The 18,195-nt window shown below is 59.5% G+C and overlaps 2 protein-coding genes across 7 annotated transcripts; one reads left to right on the top strand and one right to left on the bottom strand.

The window, feature by feature from the left end:
- Nucleotides 1-468: 468 nt before the first annotated feature.
- On the top strand, nucleotides 469-15,164 carry ANKS3 (ankyrin repeat and sterile alpha motif domain containing 3). 4 transcript variants are annotated; one of them, XM_061152760.1, is made up of 17 exons: nucleotides 469-640; nucleotides 1,572-1,873; nucleotides 2,839-3,037; nucleotides 3,196-3,317; nucleotides 4,491-4,572; nucleotides 6,394-6,529; nucleotides 8,626-8,784; nucleotides 10,463-10,600; nucleotides 10,960-11,066; nucleotides 11,331-11,498; nucleotides 12,697-12,821; nucleotides 13,257-13,398; nucleotides 13,605-13,777; nucleotides 14,029-14,114; nucleotides 14,488-14,571; nucleotides 14,663-14,752; nucleotides 14,820-15,164. In XM_061152760.1, the coding sequence occupies exons 2-16, from the start codon at nucleotides 1,704-1,706 to the stop codon at nucleotides 14,740-14,742; spliced, it is 1,971 nt and encodes a 656-aa protein (XP_061008743.1). In that variant the 5' UTR covers nucleotides 469-640; nucleotides 1,572-1,703; the 3' UTR covers nucleotides 14,743-14,752; nucleotides 14,820-15,164. The 4 variants fall into 4 exon arrangements, with proteins under 4 accessions (XP_061008743.1, XP_061008744.1, XP_061008741.1 ...); XM_061152761.1 differs by having other exon boundaries at nucleotides 6,394-6,532; nucleotides 10,963-11,066; XM_061152758.1 differs by having other exon boundaries at nucleotides 6,394-6,532; nucleotides 14,840-15,164.
- On the bottom strand, nucleotides 11,517-17,834 carry NUDT16L1 (nudix hydrolase 16 like 1). 3 transcript variants are annotated; one of them, XR_009694398.1, is made up of 5 exons: nucleotides 17,661-17,834; nucleotides 17,319-17,579; nucleotides 16,385-16,607; nucleotides 15,470-15,631; nucleotides 11,517-11,774 (listed from the first exon to the last, which is right to left on the bottom strand). XR_009694398.1 is itself a non-coding variant. In XM_061152762.1 (4 exons), exons 1-3 carry the CDS (start codon nucleotides 17,811-17,813, stop codon nucleotides 16,386-16,388), a joined length of 636 nt encoding a protein of 211 aa, XP_061008745.1. In that variant the 5' UTR covers nucleotides 17,814-17,834; the 3' UTR covers nucleotides 15,359-15,631; nucleotide 16,385. The 3 variants fall into 3 exon arrangements, 2 of the variants coding, with proteins under 2 accessions (XP_061008745.1, XP_061008746.1); XM_061152762.1 differs by lacking the exon at nucleotides 11,517-11,774 and having other exon boundaries at nucleotides 15,359-15,631; XM_061152763.1 differs by lacking the exon at nucleotides 11,517-11,774 and having other exon boundaries at nucleotides 15,359-15,631; nucleotides 16,385-16,487.
- Between the last annotated feature and the right edge of the window lie 361 nt (nucleotides 17,835-18,195).

The raw sequence follows: 18,195 nt of genomic DNA, 5'->3' as shown, positions 1-18,195 counted from the left end.
GTGTTCTCCTGCTTGGGCAGCGGCGCGATTACTGAAGCCGTGGCCGCCTTCGGAATCCCCGTTCAGCAGAGTCTTACATCACTGGACGGCCAACTCCTTACCACCACCACCCCCCCCACCTCCCCCCCCGCTCCTCTTTCGGGACTTGGCGCGTCCTGCCTCTCCTGAAACACGATTAGTTCTCCTGGCCAGCGGAGGGGCGGGGCAAGGCGGACTCCCCTTGCTCATTGGCTGCCGCGGGCATCACACAGCGAGCCGGGCGAGCTGACCGGAAGGTCCGGGTGCGGGACGGATGAGAAATCCACAGCGCCGGTACAGGCCAGGGGGGACCCGCTAGCGTCCCGGCGTGCTCCGCGCCTCCCGCAACCACTTCCGGGGCGGGAGCGGGCCGCGGTCCGCGCGCTGTGGCGGCGACCGGCGCGGGGGCGGCGGCGGCGGCGGCGAGCGGCGGCCCCAGGGCTGCCCGGGGCCCGAGGCCCAGCGCGGGGAGGCTCCGCGGCGGCCCGGCCCCTGCCTGGTGCTCGCACCTGCTGCCTGTTCGCGGGGCGTCCCAGCTCTGCCGCTGGTTCGCCGCGGGAGTTTACAGCTTCGAGCGTCCTCTTCGCAGCTGAGGATCCGGGAAGGAAAAGCCACGTGCGGGGTAAGGTTACTGGGAGGAGGCGTCGGCGCGTTGGTAGTTCCCTAGGTTACCCTCGCCGGGCCCGAGAACGAGGTGGGTATGCCTGGAGGCAGCGGAAGGCCCACGCCCCAGGGCAGGACGCGGTGCCCTCGGGCTTTTACAGACCCTGTGGCCGTGACGGTCACCACCAACGTCGTTTGTTGTTGTTATTTACTTATCTTGGTGTGCTTTAGAAGTAACGGATACTTAGCATTTTACCGGATGGAAAGGTGGAAGGAAAATTAAAAGATCTCATTCCCAGTGCTACTTCCTGGAGATAAATTCTAGAAGCGATAGGCAAAAGATTTTCGACAAGTATACGTGATATATACCTGCATATGATTTTGTTCCTAAGGAATACCCCGTCGTTTTAGAGCGTCTGGCATGGAGCAGGGTGATAAAGTAGCTTTATGGTCCCTGGGCATCCGAATTCTCCTTTCATGATTCTGATAGCCCCTCAGCGTTGTGCCCAGTTTCAGACAGTTGAAAGGGAAAGTCGCTCAATCGTGTCTGACTCATGGGGTCTGACAGACCTCATGGACTGTCCATGGAATTCTCTAGGCCAGAATACTGGAGTAAGTAGCCTTTACCTTCTCCAGGGGATTTTCTGAACCCAGGTCTCCCGCATTGCGGACGGATTCTTTACCAGCTGACCCACAAGGGAAGCCCAAGAGTACTGGAGTGGGTAGCCTATCCCTTCTCCAGTGCATCTTCCCAACCCAGGAATCAAACCAGGGTCTTCTGCATTGCAGGTGGATTCTTTACCAACTGAGCAAGCTTCTAATAAAAGAGAATGTGGGTCCTACCCTGGAGGAGGCATTTGGGAGTAGAAGAGACACCCCCAAAGAAGGCTGAAGGAGTGTTGTGAAAGGAGTGCGGAACTGACACTCAGCTGATTTGGATTCTTGTTCAGGTTCGGCGACCAGGATCGTTCAGCTGCTGTGGGCAGCAGTCTGCTGCGGCAGGAGTGTGACCATCGCGTTTCATCCCCTGGAACTACCAGAAAGGAAAGACCCAACCGACCCCAGCGCCCCCCTCCACAGCGATGTCGGAGCTCAGCGATGAAGCCAGCGAGCCAGAGCTGCTTGACCGCAGCTTGTCCATGTGGCACGGGCTGGGCACGCAGGTCAGCCGGGAGGAGCTAGCTGTCCCCCTGGATCTTCACACGGCGGCTTCCATCGGCCAGTACGAGGTGGTGAAGGAATGTGTGCAGCGGTAAGAGGTCTTGGGAGGCGTTCCTTCCTCTTGGACGTGTGAGCGCCATGGCTCAGATCCCAGGTGGAGCCATCAGGAGGCGAGTGAGGCCTGGCCCCCAGCTGTAGATGTTTAACCCACGGGTAGATTATGGACTTCCCTGGTGCCTCCATACGGTAAAGCGTCTGCCTACAATGCGGGAGACCCAGGTTCAATCCCTGGGTTGGGGAAGATCTGAAGAAGGAAATGGCCACCCACTCCAGTATTCTTTTTTTTTTTTTTTTTTCCACTCCCGTATTCTTGCCTGGAAAATCCCATGGACAGAGGAGCCTGGTAGGCTACAGTCCATGGGATCACAAAAAGTCGGAAATGACTGAGTGACTTCACTTCATTTTAGATTACCTGCTGCTTCTCTCAGGCGGTTGTCAGGGATGGTTTGTGCTGGGCACCAGTGAGAAAAGCAGTTTCGAATAGTAGTGTGTAATCAGCAGTGTCTTGGCCTCGGCACTGCTGGAAAGCTGGGTGAGCTCCTCCTTTGCTCTGCGGGGCGTTCTGTGCACCTCCAGAGGCAGAGCCACACGCCTGGCCTCCCACCGCCCCCTGGATGCCAGTAACCTTTCCCTTCGCGGTTGTGACAGCTAAAAAATGTCTCCAGGCTTTGCCGACTGTCCTCTGGGGGCACAACCTCCCCTGGGCAAGAACTGTCTCTGTGGCTGGTGGGAGGGAGGAAGAGCTGACCTTGGGGTAGGAAGAGAGCACAGATGAGAACAAGAAATTGGAGCATGGAGGCAAACTCAAGGTAGTTTGCAGAGGCAATGGTCCAGAAAGTGGAGTCACCCCTGAACCCTGTGATGTCCAGGGTGGCAGTTGACTCTGCTTCCTGCCAGCAGTCCCCACTCTTTCTCTTGGCCTGGTCTGGCCACTGGGTTTGGTAAATCCCATGTGTGCGATGGCTGGCATGTCTACCATGTCTTGCATTTGTTTAGGAGAGAGTTAGATTTGAATAAGAAGAATGGTGGTGGCTGGACCCCGCTGATGTATGCCTCCTACATTGGACATGATACCATCGTGCACCTCCTGCTTGAGGCGGGGGTCAGCGTGAATGTGCCGACCCCGGAAGGGCAGACTCCACTGATGCTGGCTTCCAGCTGTGGCAACGAGAGCATCGCCTATTTCCTTCTCCAGGTGAGCTGCGAGGGCCTCAGGCCACTCGGCAGAGAGGGAACCACTGCAGTGTGCTCGGGTAATCACTTTGATTCTTTCAGTGGGATGGCCTGGAGGGTGCCTGCCTGCCCTGTGCGGAGGAGACGCGGCCTTAACAGGCATTCTCTGTTCTCTTGAAGCAAGGTGCTGAGCTGGAAATGAAGGACATTCAGGGCTGGACTGCCCTCTTCCACTGCACCAGTGCTGGGCACCAGCAGATGGTCAAGTTCCTTTTAGACAGTGGAGCGAACGCCAACGTGAGGTCATTACCAGGTCGTCAGTGGCCGTGGGAGTCGGGTGGTCACGGCTGACTCTGAAGAGGGCAGCTAGCGAGGCAGCTGGAGGCCAGAGAACAGGAACCCCTGCCTCGGTGTGACAGGCTCAAGACCTGGGGTGGAGGGGACAGTCCCGCCCAGGGCAGAGGCACAGGGAGCGTGCTGGCTTTCTCGTGTGTCTGTCACGTGACACTCCGTGCAGCACTTTAAGCTCTGCGTGCCTTGTTTCCTTTATCTGAAAAGAGGATGGCAGTGCCTGTGTCACGGGATTATTAGAGGAATTACATGTCCTGTCATATGCCAGGGGCCTAACATAGTGAATGGCACTGAACTGACACGTGTTAGATGCCAGTCCGTTTCTCTTTCTTGCCTTCCGTGTGTGTATATGTATATATCATTCCACATACATGTATGAAGTGATACTTCGAAAGCTCTCTTGAGTTTTTTCAGCTGGAAGTAGTGTTGTTGTCTAAAGCATGTCACTGTGATAATCCTCTTTCAAGCCGGCATCCACCTGACACTGCACACACCCTGGCTGATGTCAGCCGGGGTCACACACTGTAGGTCTCCAGCCCATTAAGAAAGAGAAAAAGGGCTTCTCGTTAAGTTGCAACTTGTTTATTGACGTTGACTTCAGTGATGCTAAAACGTGAAAACTATGTGTCTTAGAACATGAAAACCAGCGGTTAGCTTGCTTCCTGTCTCCTAGACCGGGTGACACTAGTCAGAGCCAGGGGGCGCTCTGAAGAGGTGAACGTGCGCCTGGTGCAGTTCAGCTCTGAGTTACGCATAAGCAAGCACCAGGTACTTGTAGTGAGGGCAGGATTGATTGTTAGTCCTGGAGTCCCGGGAGGGTTCCTGGAGGGTCTTGATCTGCAAGGTAGGGTATCTGGAGAGGTGGAGAGGAGGTGCTCACTGTGAGCAGTGAGGGACGACAGCTGCTTTTTGCTGTGGTTAAGTGGAGGTTCAGATCATAGCAAGTGGAAACAGCTATGAAGGAGCAGAGACAGGAGGTGGATTGTCTTTGGAACAAAAGTCTAGCGCTGGGGGTAGAAGCCAAGGGAGCCGTCCAGGCTGGGGGGAGGCGTCACCGTCACTGAGGTTTTGTCTGCAGCAGGGGGACTGCCCCTGCTCCCCGTCTGACCACAGTCCCCCTGCAGGGAGCCAGTGTATGGATTCACTCCGCTGATGGAAGCTGCGGCTGCCGGCCATGAGATCATCGTGCAGTATTTTCTGAATCATGTGAGTGACCCTGTTTATTAGCTTATAATTCCATCACAGCAGCTGAGGCATCTTATCACCGAACTGTAAACTGCAGGAGAAACTTTCTCCTACACAGAAATAACGGCTCTGCATCCGTTGATTCAGCACATTTTTCACTGAGTGTCTGTGGATACCCAGTGCTGAGTGCCGCATCAGGCATTAAGGGTACAGTTGTGAGTGATACTGTAATACCTTTGAAAATATTTGAAAAGTGTGGGAAAAAATTTAAAACGGTAAGTAGCACTCATCATCCCGTCACTTACAAAATTTACACAGAATCAGGAGGCCACCCCCGTTCCCCCTCAGGATGCCCACTGGGTTGATAAAAGACCACGTATATAGACACCTGCAGACACATGGCTTTATGCTTTGCACGAAGTGGGATTCTACTGCCTGTTTGCTCTACAGCTTCTGAAAAGTAGCTTAATGTGACATAGACATTGTACCCTTTTATGGTATTCCATACAGTATCCATGCCATAGTTAGTTGAATTAGTTCCTTATTAGTAGAATTGAGGTTTCCAACATTTTGCAATTACAGGCAGTGCTCCAGGAAATATCTTGGCACACACAGCTTTAGCATGCGTGCAGTTATTTCTGTATGTTGTATTTCTGTTTTTATAAATTAAAAAAATTTTTTTTTTTTTAATTGGAGGATAACTGCTTTACAGTGTTGTATTGGTTTTCTGCCTGTTGTCATATGTTCAGTTGTGTCCGTCTCTTTGTGACCCCATGGACTGTAGCCTACTAGGTTCCTCTGTTCATGGGATTCTCCAGGCAAGAAGACTGGAGTGGGCTGCTCTTTTGTGTGTGTGTGTGTGTGTGTGTGTGAGATTTTATTTATTTATTAAGCTATGCTGGGTCTTAGTTGGGCCATGTGGGAATCTTAGTTCCCTGACTAGGGATCGGACCCAGGTGGGGTCCCTGCATTGGGAGCATAGAGTCTTAGCCACTGGACCACCAGGGAAGTCCCTGGGACTTTTTGCATCATAAAATGTTAACATGCTATCTCTTTCCGAAAAAGAATTTGGGGATAGTACCTGCACATGTAAAAGCCTGGACGAGACAAAAGGCGCACATGCACCTGCCTCCTGCCTCTGCCTCAGTCTCTGTCTCCATGTTCTCCCCACGGCTGCTCCCCAGCTTGTTTATTTTTTTTAAACTGGTCTTGGCTTGTTCTCCACCAGTGGACGTAAAGCTCGCTCTCGTGGGTGGCAGCGTAGTGCTCCCTTTTATGGTTGAATCAGGTTCTCCAACCTTGGCCTGCTGATGGCTTCAGGTCGTGTCTGCCATCACTCAGCGCCCTGCAGGAGGTCTGCACAGATACATCGTACACGTGTGTGAGCACGTCTGTACAGTTGGATACTGAAAGCAGGAGTCTGGGATGTAGCCTAAGGACAGCCTTCACTTGATGAGGCCAGACTGCTATGCAGAGAGCAGGTCGTACCAACCTGAACCCTGTTCAAGGCAGTGAGGACACTGTGAATCGTGAAGCGCTTTAAACATACAGAACGGTACAGAAGGTAACCCCAGTACAACCCCCACGTGGATCCAGAGGTAACCATACTCCCCTGACTTTACAGTCTCCTCACATGCTGTGTGCAGACTTGTTTTACACATTTTAAAGGTTTATATATATAAATGCGTGCTTATTTCTGCGATGATCCTGTCACTCAGTGCAGTGTGGTGCGTGTGGATGGGGCTCGCGCGTTTCAGCCCTCTTCTCCAAGGTCCGCAGCTGGGAGTGAGGCTGCTCTGTAGGTGCGGCTCCTAACTCTCCTCCTTCTGCACACTGTCGCAGGGAGTCAGAGTGGACACGCGAGACCACAGTGGAGCCACAGCCCGGATGCTGGCCAGGCAGTACGGACACATGAAGATCGTGGGGCTGATTGACGCCCACTCACCTTCCCTGCCCAAGAGCCTCTACCGGGGCCCAGGTAGCGGTGTCTGCAGCCCGGCCTCCGCCGGCACCCCCTCTTCCCCCTGGGCTGAGGAGGGAGGGGCTGCCCAGCTGAGGCTAGGCGGGCAGGTGGGCGGGAGGAGGGCAGCTCAGAGGGGCGGCTCTGGCTTTTGTTCCTTGACTTTGCTCTGGCGTTTGTTGCCAGGCAGATGTTTTAGTTTTGTGTCCAGTTCATTAGCGTTGTGTCGCCTAGAACTGCTTCCACAGAGGAAGGAGATTGATGTCTGTCCACAGTGCCGAGTTCTGCTGCCTGACTGGATTCTGTCATTGTTGGGAGTTTATAATGGTTTTATTTATTGCTTCTCTAGTTTTTTCCCAGGTACACTACTATAAAACCTGCACATAGCAACAAGATTTACTACTTTTTTCCGTGATTCTTACACCTCCGATTTCTTTGCTGTCATCACACTCATTTGTCCCTTTAGTTCCCTGTTGAATGAGGTGGAGGTAGTGGACTTTGACTTTGGCCCTAATCTTAGCGGAAATGCCGCATTAGGTAATACGCTGGCTTGCAGAGTAAAGTTTGCATATATGTCATCATGTTAGTAAAGTATCCGTTATTTCCTGTATTCTTGAATGTCTTTATACGTGCCAAATGTTGTCAAAGGTGTTTTTAACATCTATGGAGATGATTGTGAATTTTCTCCTTACACCTATTAACACTGTATATTAATGAATTTTCTAAAAGTGAATCAACTTTACATTCTTGGCATAAATCCTACTTGGCATATTACGATATTTTTAAATTGTTTTTATTTGGCTGCGCCCAGTCTTATTTGTGGCATGTGGGATCTAGTTCTCTGACTAGGGATCAAATCTGGACCCCCTGCACTGGGGGCACAGAGTCTTAGCCACTAGACCACCAGGCAAGTCCCTTATTTTCTTAATGTGGTTTTGGATTTTGTTTGCGAGTATTTTATTAATTTTGTGTGGGTACTCATAACTGATGCTGGTCTGTGATTCTCTTTTGTTCTGTCTTTACCAGCTATGGGTCTCCGTATTGAACTTGCTTCATAAGCAGAACTGGAAGCTCCCCTTCCTTTCTGTGCCCTAGAACGGTGTATGGAGCATTGGTCCCACATGGTCCTTGAAGGACTCTGCTGTGACCCTGTCTGGGCCTGGCCTTTGCCCTCGTTTCTCTGCTGTGGTTTTCTTGAAGACCCGCTAGTCTCTGTGCGGTGAACGGGGCGCTGAGCCCCTGCACGCAGGGAGTGGCCGCGGGTTCCCCCCTGCCCTCTGACCCTGTCGGGGTGTGGGCTGCGCCTGGTGCTGCTCTTCCGCTGAAGGACAGGGGCTGCGGCAGCTCAGCGTCGTGCAGCCACCTTTGCCTTGGTTCCCCTCCCTGAAGGTTCATGTTTTGTGGCTCCTTCACCCTCTGCTTGGACGGCCCCAGTGTCCTGGAGGCATGGGTCGTGGAGTGTGAGGGAGAGGTCCACTCGGGGTCACTGCCCCAGCTTGGGGGCGCTCGGGCAGCGGCCGGCCGAGCCTGCAGCTCACATCTCAGTGAGCTGCTCCCCTCCTGTCTAGGCAGCACACACGGCCCGGGGGATGCAGTGGTCACCAGGGGCTTCTGTCTCTGCCCCAGTCCTCCGGCTCCAGAGTGGGACCCTCCCCAGTGGGAACTTCTACCAATAAGCTGCTGAAATGTGCCTTCTAAGCGTCACGATGTTTGGAAAGCGATGAAAAGCTATAACGTGCTGACGACCGTGGGCACACTGAGCTCTTCGGCTCAGACGGGTGGTGATTTGAAAACCTGAGTGAAACAGCACAGGAGCCTTCATGTGGCCCTTGTTTCCCAGCACGTTGTTGAGGCTGAGAACACACATTGAGGAGAGGAGGATGCGCTGGACCCCCGTGATGCTCGGCAGTCTTGTGTCCCCCCTCTCCCCCACATCCCTGTGGCCCCCCGAGCATTGGACCCGCCCACTGTGGCATTTCTTGCAGGTGACAGCCTGGGAACACTTTCCTTAATTTAGGAAAATCAGTTATGATGATTTTTCTTCCAGCTTGTTATGAAGATTAGTCTAGTCCATCACTGGTCAGGCTGTCTGAATCTTGGTGCTTAACCCACAGAAAAATACGAAGATCTGAGCTCTTCAGATGAGTGTGGCTCTGTCCCTCCGCGACAGAGACCCTGCCGCAAGAAGGGGCTCAGCATCCATGAGGGGCCGCGAGCCCTGGCCCGCATCACGGCCATCGGACTCGGGGGCCGGGCACAGCAGCCTCGCTACGGTGAGCGCCCCATGACCCCAGAGCCTGGGATCCCGTCCCAGAGAGTGAGCACTCAGGCTTGCGACATGGGGCCCCCGGGCAGCTGGGTGGGAGCAGCCGCTTGAGGACTCAGAATGGGTCACAGGGACGGAGGCACGCCAGGCCCCAGCTGGCTCTTTGGGCCTTCCTTTAAACTTCCTTTCTGTCAGGTAGAATTACAAATAGAACTTTCTCTCCTGGAGGAGAAGCATCGCTGAGCTCAGATCCATTCCTCAAGGGGGTGGGTCTCACAGGGGTGAGAAGTGCCAGAAGGTAAACACACCTGGTGGGCCAGAACCTCAGACCCTAAGTGTTCAGATCCCCTGAGCTTTGTCAGACCGTCTGTCCTGCGTGTTGAGTGCAGTGCTCTTGAGGAGCAGATGCTGAGTTCTTGGGGCATGTCGGGGTTGACACACTCGTGCTGGTCTGGCCGTGTGACCAGATTTAGATGTGGTGTCTTGCTCATCAGTGACCAGGCCACCCTGGGAACTCCCTCCCAGCCAGGAGACCACGTGAGGACTTGAGTCCCTTCTCAGACCCTTGGGTCGGGGTCCTGGTGCTGGCTGGGAACTCCAGGCCCGCCTCTTCCCAGGGCTGGGGGCTGACCAAGAGCTGTGCCTCAGGCGAGGGCGCGGGCGGTAGTCCTGGCGGCTGGGAGCACAGGACCCTGGGATGAGGTCTGTTCCTTTGGGGGCGCCCAGGCGGCCTGTCCCACCTGCGCTGTGGCGGGGGTGGGGGGGTGGGGTGGGGTGGGGTCGATGGGGGGAAGGAGTGCCCCCTGCCCCCCCCAGTCTCAGCTGTGGCCTTTCAGGAGACTGCTTTTCCTCTTACACTGTGTGATAGTTTAACTTTTTGTAAGCACGTGTATTCTCTTCCCCAGCAGTTAAAAAATATTTTTGAACGATAAAGGTATAAAGAAGGAAATAAGTTACCCCTGGTCCCACTAGCCAGGCACTCTGCGCACACACACTTTCTGTGGGGAGGGCCAAGTGAGGTGAGAGTCGCTCAGTCATGTCCGACTCTTTGTGACCCCGTGGACATACAGTCCATGGAACTCTCCAGGCCAGAATCCTGGAGTGGGTAGCCGTTCCCTTCTCCAGGGGATCTTCCCAGCCCAGGGGTCAAACCCAGGTCTCCCGCATTGCAAGTGGTTCTTTACCAGCTGAGCCACCGGGGAGGGGCAAAGCGGGTTAAACACTTGGGTTTGTGTCTCGCCTCTCCCCCTCGTTTTCTCACAGGCAGATACACTCACAGGTTACATACTTCACTGGCTCGCTGTTAACGTTTAGCCAGAGCTCCTCAGCTTCCTGCTCAGCCAGGTCATTTGGTGAGGGGTGTGTGTTTCCAGCTACAGGAACGCTTTGTGGCACAGTTCTCCTTTGGCCCAGCAGTCTGTAAACACAGCTTACGGTCTTCTCCTCTTGGCAAGGCGTCAGTGTGGCTGGAGGGAGAGGTGGCCGTGCGCCCGCTGTTGGGCACACACTTGTCGGGGACCCCTTGGAGCCTGTCGATGGCGCAACTTGTCCAGGTTGCGGCAGCAAGTGGACAGTGCTGTCTTGGGGCTCCCCTCCCCAAGGCCCCAAGGAGGAGGTGGTCACGTGCAGAAGGACACTTCCTGCCTCTCGTGTGCAGGGGTTTATGTGCCCCTTTCTGTCCACAGAGCAGGTGCCTCCGCGGGGCTACGTCAGCTTCAACAGCAGCGACGAACACCCCCTGGAGGGGGGCGGCCTGTGCTATAGGGATGTCACCTCGCCCATCAACGAGCGGGACGTGGAGAGCAGCAGCAGCAGCAGCCGCGGTGCGCTCCCCCGGCAGGCCGGGCTGGGGCCGGGGAGAGGGTAGGGGCTCCTGAGGAGAGTCCGGCGTGGGGCCAGGGTCTCTGAGCCAGTCCGGGGGTCGGTGCAGACAGACAGGTCTCGCCCCTGGAGTGGCGAGTCCTTGCGAACTTCTGTGTGTTCCTTCGCCGCCTGCCCCGCGCAATGCCTGGGTCTCTCCGAGAACAGGGCAGACGAGCCCTGCTGTGTGCGGAGAGTGCGTGGGCCCAGCAGTCAGCATGGAGCAGAAGCGACAAGGTGGCAGGCAGGGTGGGGGCTGGGCTGGGCTGCACGTTGCCACGGCCAGGCCTGTGGTCAGGCGCCCTTGTCTCCCCTCCGTCAGAAGAGCAGGCCTTTTCTGCCAACCCTGGGGTCGTGCGGAGCAGCAGCAGCGAGGGCCTGGCCCGGGCCCCGGGACTCAGCAGCGAGGCCTCCCTGGAGAGCAACGAGGTAACCCTGCCCTGCCCTCCCCTCCCCTCCTTGCCCAGCGTCGTGGGAGTGCCTGACGGCTCAGCCAGGTGAGCGGGGCTGTCAGGCTGTCTCAGAGGCATCTGGAGCTCTGTGGGGCCACGGTGGCAGGTGGGGCTTTGGTGAAGGTTCAGACCGCCCAGTGTCCCCAGGAGGTGAGGGAGCGTAGATGAGGCCAGATGCTGGCGGCGGAGTGGGGCCTGGACGGGCCAGCCCAGAGCCACTGTAAACACACCTTTCACCCAGGATTCGGATCACGTGCGGAGAAGCTCAGTTCGCAAACAAACTAAAAGTTATGTGAAGACCAAGAACCGTTACAGCAGCAGCGACAGCCAGTGGGCTCCCAGCACCGCGACGTCCTGTGCCCCGGGAACGAGCCCCCAGACCGACAGGCCCCCCTATTCAGGACCTCAGGTAAAGCCACGGGCAGTCTTGGATTGCTGAGGTGTTTATTGGTACTTCGTGTGGGCTGGTACTGTTGAGAAGGGTGGGGCGGCGGGATTCTCCACATGACCTAGAAGACTACTCAGCCGAGGGTTCATGCTGGGGAGAGGAGCAGGCTATCTGTCCGTCCCTCCACGGAGGTTCCTGTCTCGTCCCCTGGTTTCCATGCTTATCTCAGCCTCCCTGAGCCTGGAGAGGAGAAACGCTGGACCAGCATCAGCACTGACGTCAGGCGACAGGGACAAGCTGCACGAGAGGCAGAGAGAAGGTGACACTCGGGACTGTCCCCCAAACAGCCACGGGGCCCCCTGCAGAAGAAACCTTGGAGGAGGGCTATAGGCACGGGAGTGCGAGTTCAGAAAAAATCATCTCAGACCCTGGACGCTTTGGTTGGGATCCAAGCCCTCGTGCATCAAACGCCAGGCATTGGTACTTCTGGCCTGGACCTCAGTGATGCTGGGGGAGGCCAGGTTTCGACACCACAGACGAGAAGCAGGACAGGCAGCACTGGGGCCGAACAGAATCAGCCAGGTAGGGGCCGTGAGCTGGTCCCAGCAGAAGCATCGGGGATCATCCTTCCTGGCAAAAGCCAGATCTTCCCAGTTTGATAAAAAAATGGATCTGCACATCCAAGAAGCCAAATCAGCTCTAAGTTGGTTAAACTCAGAGCCACACCTGGACACATCACCATCAGTGTCAGAAAACAGTCCTGGAGCAAGAGATGAGTGACTCAGCACAGACGCGAGGACCTCCAGACGGTTTAACAGTGTATTTCTCATCAGAGTCCATGGAGCCCAGAAAACATGGGGTGACATGTTAACTAAGGACGCAACATCCCGTGAAGCCTCTCCCCCAAAGAGGGCGCGGAAACAGTCCCGGGCAGCGGAGACTGAGGGCCGCTGCCGCAGCCTGCCACAGGCTATGCTTCCTGCTAAAGTGATGAGCCTGGCCTGGGAACAGCAATGGGCTTAGCGTGTCCCTGGACGCCCTAAGGCCGTGCCTGAGGACACAAAGCGGACAGCCTGGGCTCCCTGCCACGCCTGGGGGTCAGCAGGCTCAGGACGGGCCGGGTGCTGAGCGGGAGGACGGTGGCCTGCGTGCAGGGTGGGTCTTGTCCTGCCCACGTCTTCACGGCCCGCCCGTCCTGAGCCGGCCTGCTTGCCCCCAGGACCTTGCCACACTGCTGGAGCAGATCGGCTGTCTCAAGTACCTGCAGGTGTTTGAGGAGCAGGATGTGGACCTCCGCATCTTCCTGACCCTCACTGAGAGTGACCTGAAGGAAATCGGCATCACGTGAGTGCAGGCCTCTGTAGCCAGCTGAGGTCGCAGCTCCCAGCATGGGGGGGTCACCCCGTCCAGAGGCCGGCTTCTCCCTGCTATCAGCTGCCCTCTACTCCAGCAGCCGCTCATGGCTCGGATGCTGGCAGCCTGGGTCCTGAGACCCCAGCTGGCCTGGCGGACGCCACTGTGCTCAGGGCACCAGACACTTCCCACCCTGACCATGAGAGCGTCCGAGCAGCCTGGCTCTCCATGCTGTGAGAACCAGGCAAGGCGATGGGCAGGGTGAGGGGTCATGACTCCCTGGGACACTTCCGTCCTCTCTCCCGGGATCCTGGGGGCTTCCCGCTCCCTTCAAGGCTGGGGTCTCTGTAGCGGACGGTCTTGGCAGGATGGCCCACGGAACCTCCACACAACAGCAGGTGCTGCGCGGTGTCCTTCTTGCTGCAGGTTGTTTGGGCCCAAGAGGAAAATGACATCTGCCATCGCCCGCTGGCACAGCAGCGCCCGCCCCCCCAGTGATGCCCTGGAGCTGGCCTATGCCGACCGGCTGGAGGCCGAGATGCAGGAGCTTGCCATCCAGCTGCACAAGGTGAGGGCGGTGCCGGGACAGGGGGCGGCAGAGAGCAGCAGCTGGACCGGTGACAGCTCAGGGGCAGGAGGGGGTGCCCAGGAGGGCGGGCACAGGCGGCACACTGCGGGCTTGGGGCGGGGCTGAGGAAGATGGGCCTCCAGAGCAGCAGGCGTGGGGGCCAGGGCGGGGGTACGCAGCCTGAGGTGCTCTCCCGCCTGCCCCAGCGCTGCGAGGAGGTGGAGGCCATGCGAGGCCTAGTGTCCCAGGAGCAGGAGCTGCGGGCCGTGGTGGAGAGCTGCCTCCTGGAGCAGGACGGTGCCCGCAAGGACGTCCATGCACAGCTGCAGGAGACCTGGGCCCTTGCTAAGGATGCTGCGCTTGTCCTGGACCAGCTGCGGTGAGTGGGTGTCTGGCTGAGCCCCGGCCAGCGCCAGGCTCTGTTCGTTTCCTCTGGATTTCCCGCCAGTGGGTGGTTTTCAGGGCCTCCTGGAGTAGCTGCCACGCCAGGCTGTCCCTCCCCGCAGGCAGCAGAGGGGCCCCCGTGGGCGTCCCTGCCGGGCGCTCAGAGAGGCTCCCAGGTAGAGCCCGCCCCACACTCCAGGCCGCCCTGGCCTTGCCCCTCACTGGCGCTCGGTGTCTGTCCGGCAGGGCCTGTCAGGCTGAGCTGTCAGCCCGAGTGAGGCGGGACGAGTCCCTGCGTGAGGCCCCCCTGAGCCCAGGCCTCCCTGCAGCAGGTAAGGAGGGCGGCGTCCCGGCTGTGGGGCGGGCGGACGGGGTGGGCCGCCACCCAGGCCGGGTTTCACCACCTGTCTCCATGTGCTTGTCATGTGGACGCCTCCCCGGTCCCCTCACACTGCGCACCCACGTCCTCACGGTCTCTCCCGGAGGGCCTTGGCTGCCAGCAACGTCCAAGACGCCACAGCCCAGCAGGCTGGCCCTCGCACACTCAGCCCTGGGGCCGGGCCCCTACTGGCCATCAGCGCTTTGTTTCACAAGTGGGCAGAGAACACGCTGACACTGCAGGGACGTGTGGCTCTAGAGGGCCAGTCCTGTCACAGTGGCTCAGGCCGCCTGGAGCCCACGCCCACCCGGCTCTCTGCTCCACAGACCCCAAAGGCTGGCAGGCCTCCTTGCAGGCCCTGAGCCTCCCCGAGCTGTCAGGAGCCCTGGAGGAGCGAGTCCGGGAGATGGGTGAGTCCAGGGGCTGCAGCCCAGCGGCCGCAAGGTCCGCCGTGCCTGCTCCCTGGCCCGTGAAGCCGTGACTGTGCGCTCCCGTCCTCAGGGCGAGTCCTGTGCTCGGTGACCCAGAGCCTGGAGAAGCTGCAGGCGCTGAGCGGGAAGGAGAGCTGGCGGGAGCCGTAGCCGGGGGACGGTGAGTGTCCGGTGGCCACGGGCCTGGAGAGCAGGGTCGGCGGGGCAGCCAAGGGAGCCCCCTCCAGTCTGCCTTTTCCCTTCTCAGAACTGGACGTGGGGTGACTGATCCACCCTGAAGCTGTGTGCCCGAGGACAGGAGGGCAGCACGCGGGCAGCTGCGGTGGCCAGAGGAGCAAGCCCAGGAGCAGCAGCAGCAGGCAGGCCGGGCAGGGCCGGTGCAGGGCAGTGATGCCCGCAGTGAGGCGGGACGGGGCCTCTCATCCTCTCGTCAGACTCTCTCGTCAGGCGGGGGAGCAGGCAGGGCCGCGGGGAGCATCCCCACACCACGCTGAGGTTCACCCAGATGGGGAGACCTGGGGCCCCTGGGCAGCGTAGGTCATTTGTGGGAAAATAAAACTTACAGTCCGGTGGTGGTGCGGGTTCGGTGCTGGCCTGCGGTCCTGGCTGGTGAGGCACAGTGAGGGGAGGGCGCGCCGTGCTGGGCTCAGGGCCACCAGGGTGACCTGCGCTGCCCCATCCCTGGCCCTGCGGCGGGACCACCAGTGCACAGAGCCCCTCCCGACAAAGCCACCCAGCAAGTGCACGCCCCAGAAAATCAGAGGAACAAGGTTCAGGTGTTTTATTACAGAGCCAGTGCTCCTGCCCACACGTGCCAGTACTGCACCAAGGCTCCAAGGCAGGTGCCCAGGCGGGGGCAGGAACCTGCTGTCCTTACCAGCCAGGCCGGCGCCACAGAACCCGCCAGCTTCACTGAGAAGTCTTTCCGCACCGAGGAGACCGCCAGAGGTGACCCTCCTGGCCCGGGCGGCTCCACTGCCGTCACCGCACACTCGGCTGGTGCTGCCGGGCCGACTCCTGGGGGCGCCCGCAGAGGGTGCTGCCAACAGAGGGGGAGGCTCTCAGAGCAGGCCGGAGCAGAGGCACCCAGGCTGGCGGCAGGGGAGGGAGGCCTGTCAGCTTCCACTGAGAAACCACCGGAGCAGGCTCATGGCCCAGCGTCCAGGGCAGGCAAGGCCACAGCAACCACAGGGAGGGGCCACACCCCGCCTGGGAAAGGGCCCCGAGCCCCACTCAGGCTCCATCTCAGCCCTCAGTCCCGGGAAGCCCGGAAGGGACACCTCCTGTGTCTGCCCCAGGCCCGCAGCCAGGATTGAAGGACACAGAGCTTCCCTGTCCCTCCAACAGCTCCATCTACCTGGGCCCCATGGCCCTGCCTGTCCACAGGGACCAAACCCAAGGAGGTACAGCTGCTCTGAAAACTCACAAGTAAAGCTAACAACCAAAATTCACAGTGTCCCCTCCTAGCTTAGGCTGGGACTGGCTGAGGGCAGGATGCGGGAGAGTCAACCCAGGGGTGGCTCCTCAAGAACAGAACTGCCGTGAGAACAAACCAACTTCTCCAGGGCAGTGCGTGCACCCACCGGGCTGTCAGACAGCCCCTGGGCGCCCCAGTCCACAATGAGACGTGCAGAGTGCTCCGCAGCATGGGTGTGCCCATGCCGCCCCCAGTAACTGCTCGGGGCACTGGGGAGACAAGGTGCCCACTCCCCCAGTCAGGTGGGACAAACGTGGCACATGCCAGAAGACACGCCCACAGAACAGCCCACAGGCAGAGAGCTGGGGGGGGCACCTCAGGAGGAAGATGGAAGCAGCTTCTCCAGGGCCTTCTTCTGCTTCTCTGTGGCAGCGGCCAGGGCCTCAGCCAGCTTCTCCTCCGGCATCATGTTGAGCACCTTGAGGGCGAACAGGAGCTGGTACTTGGCTGTGCTGATAAAGGCATTGCTCAGGAAGTTGGGAAAGCCCCCAACTCGGTCTTTCTGGGTGTATAGAGGGACACGGACAAGTCCCAGTACCTGCGGAGAGGAGACTAGGGTTGGGACCAGGCCCCACGGGGACGGCAGGGCCGTTGCAGGAGGAACTGGTGAGCTGCTAGGCCTGGGGTAGGGCAGCCAGGTCGTCGACAGAATGTAGGCCCTAACGGGTACGGGGTTAGCCAGCCGGCTCTCTCGGGGAAGTGCAGCCCTTCCCTTCCCCCAGCGAGTTTCAAACCGCACCCCGCACCCCACCCCCCACCCCCCGCCATGCACGTACCCTGCCCTCCCTGGCTGGAAGCCCCCAGTCCGGACCCCATGCTCCCTCTTCCACCTGATGAATCCCAAATACCCCAAGGGTCACTCCCAGGCCTTCTAGGCAATGAAACCCACCACTAGGAAGAGCCTTCGTGCCCCCACCACGAGAACCCAGACCTCTGTACTCTGCAGTTCACACCCCCCGGAGCAGGCACCGCCCCTTCCCAGCCTCCCACCGATCCCACGCCCCCACTCCCAGGATTGGCAATGGCAGGCAGCAAGGCAGATGGAACACAGCCCCGAGGGCGCCCCGGCCCCCCTCCCACCCTGCCCGACCCCTGGTCCCTCTCTCCTCCCCGAAGCTGAGACAGCGTCACCCTCCCAGCCCGGCCAGGGAACCCTCAGGGGGACGTGTTACCCATCGGTGCCTTCCGCGGGGCCAGAGCCAAACCCCGGGGCGGGGGGCGGGGCCCGGGGCACCGGCGGCGGCCCCACCTCCAGGCCGTGGTCCCGCGAGTGCACCGCGCTGATCTCCACGGCGTGCAACTGCTCCAGCGTCAGCTGCCGCGCGTACAGGTGCGCCACGACGCGGTGCGGGCCCTCGGTCAGGTGCGAGCTCAAGTAGTCTGCCTCCGTGAGGCGCAGGCAGCCCAGGCCCAGGCCCAGCACCCGGTTCAGTCCGTCCTCCAGCGACCAGAAGCGCCGGTCTACGAAGCCACCGGGGAAGCCCAGCAGCCCGTCGAAGCGCATCTGCATCTGCAACGGAGCTCCAGGTCACGGGCGCGGATCCGAGCGGCGGCGCCCCGTCCCCAGCCGCCCGCACACCCGCGTCCTCACCAGCACCGAGAAGCGCATGGGGATGCGGCCGAAGAGCTGGCCCGGGTTCGCGGCGTACAGCATGGCGTGGCACGAGTGGCTCCAGCCGGGGCCCAGGCGCATCGCCTCCACCCGACTGATCCGCTTCAGCTCCGGCACCGCCGTCGCCGACATCTTGGCACCAGCGCCCGCGGTCCGGACACCGCCCCTTAAGTGCGTGCGCGGCCCGCCCCCGCCCGGCGCGGCCAATCAGCGGGCAGCCGCGCCCCGGTCCCCGCCCCTCCGCCAATCGCCGGCGCGCGGCACGGCACAGCCGTAGCGGCGCCCAGGCGCGTCGTTGCGAGGCGCAAGGAGCGTGCGCGGGGGAGCGGCGGCGCGCGCCCCAGCCGCCGCCCAATAGCCGCGCGCCCCGAGCGTGCCCCGCCCACGGCCCGAGATGACCACGGGCCTCCGACGGCCCGAAGGCACCCGAGTGGAGCGTGGACTCCGGGTATCCGGCTGGGGGCGGCGCCCGCGGAGTCCAGGCTCAGCCTGCCCGCTTGATCAGGGCAGAAGT

Source organism: Dama dama, chromosome 10 (assembly GCF_033118175.1).
Source record: "Dama dama isolate Ldn47 chromosome 10, ASM3311817v1, whole genome shotgun sequence".
Classification (NCBI taxonomy): Eukaryota; Metazoa; Chordata; class Mammalia; order Artiodactyla; family Cervidae; genus Dama; species Dama dama.
The sequence above is the reverse complement of the archived record's forward strand: the minus strand, read 5'-3'. Positions and strand labels throughout refer to the sequence as shown.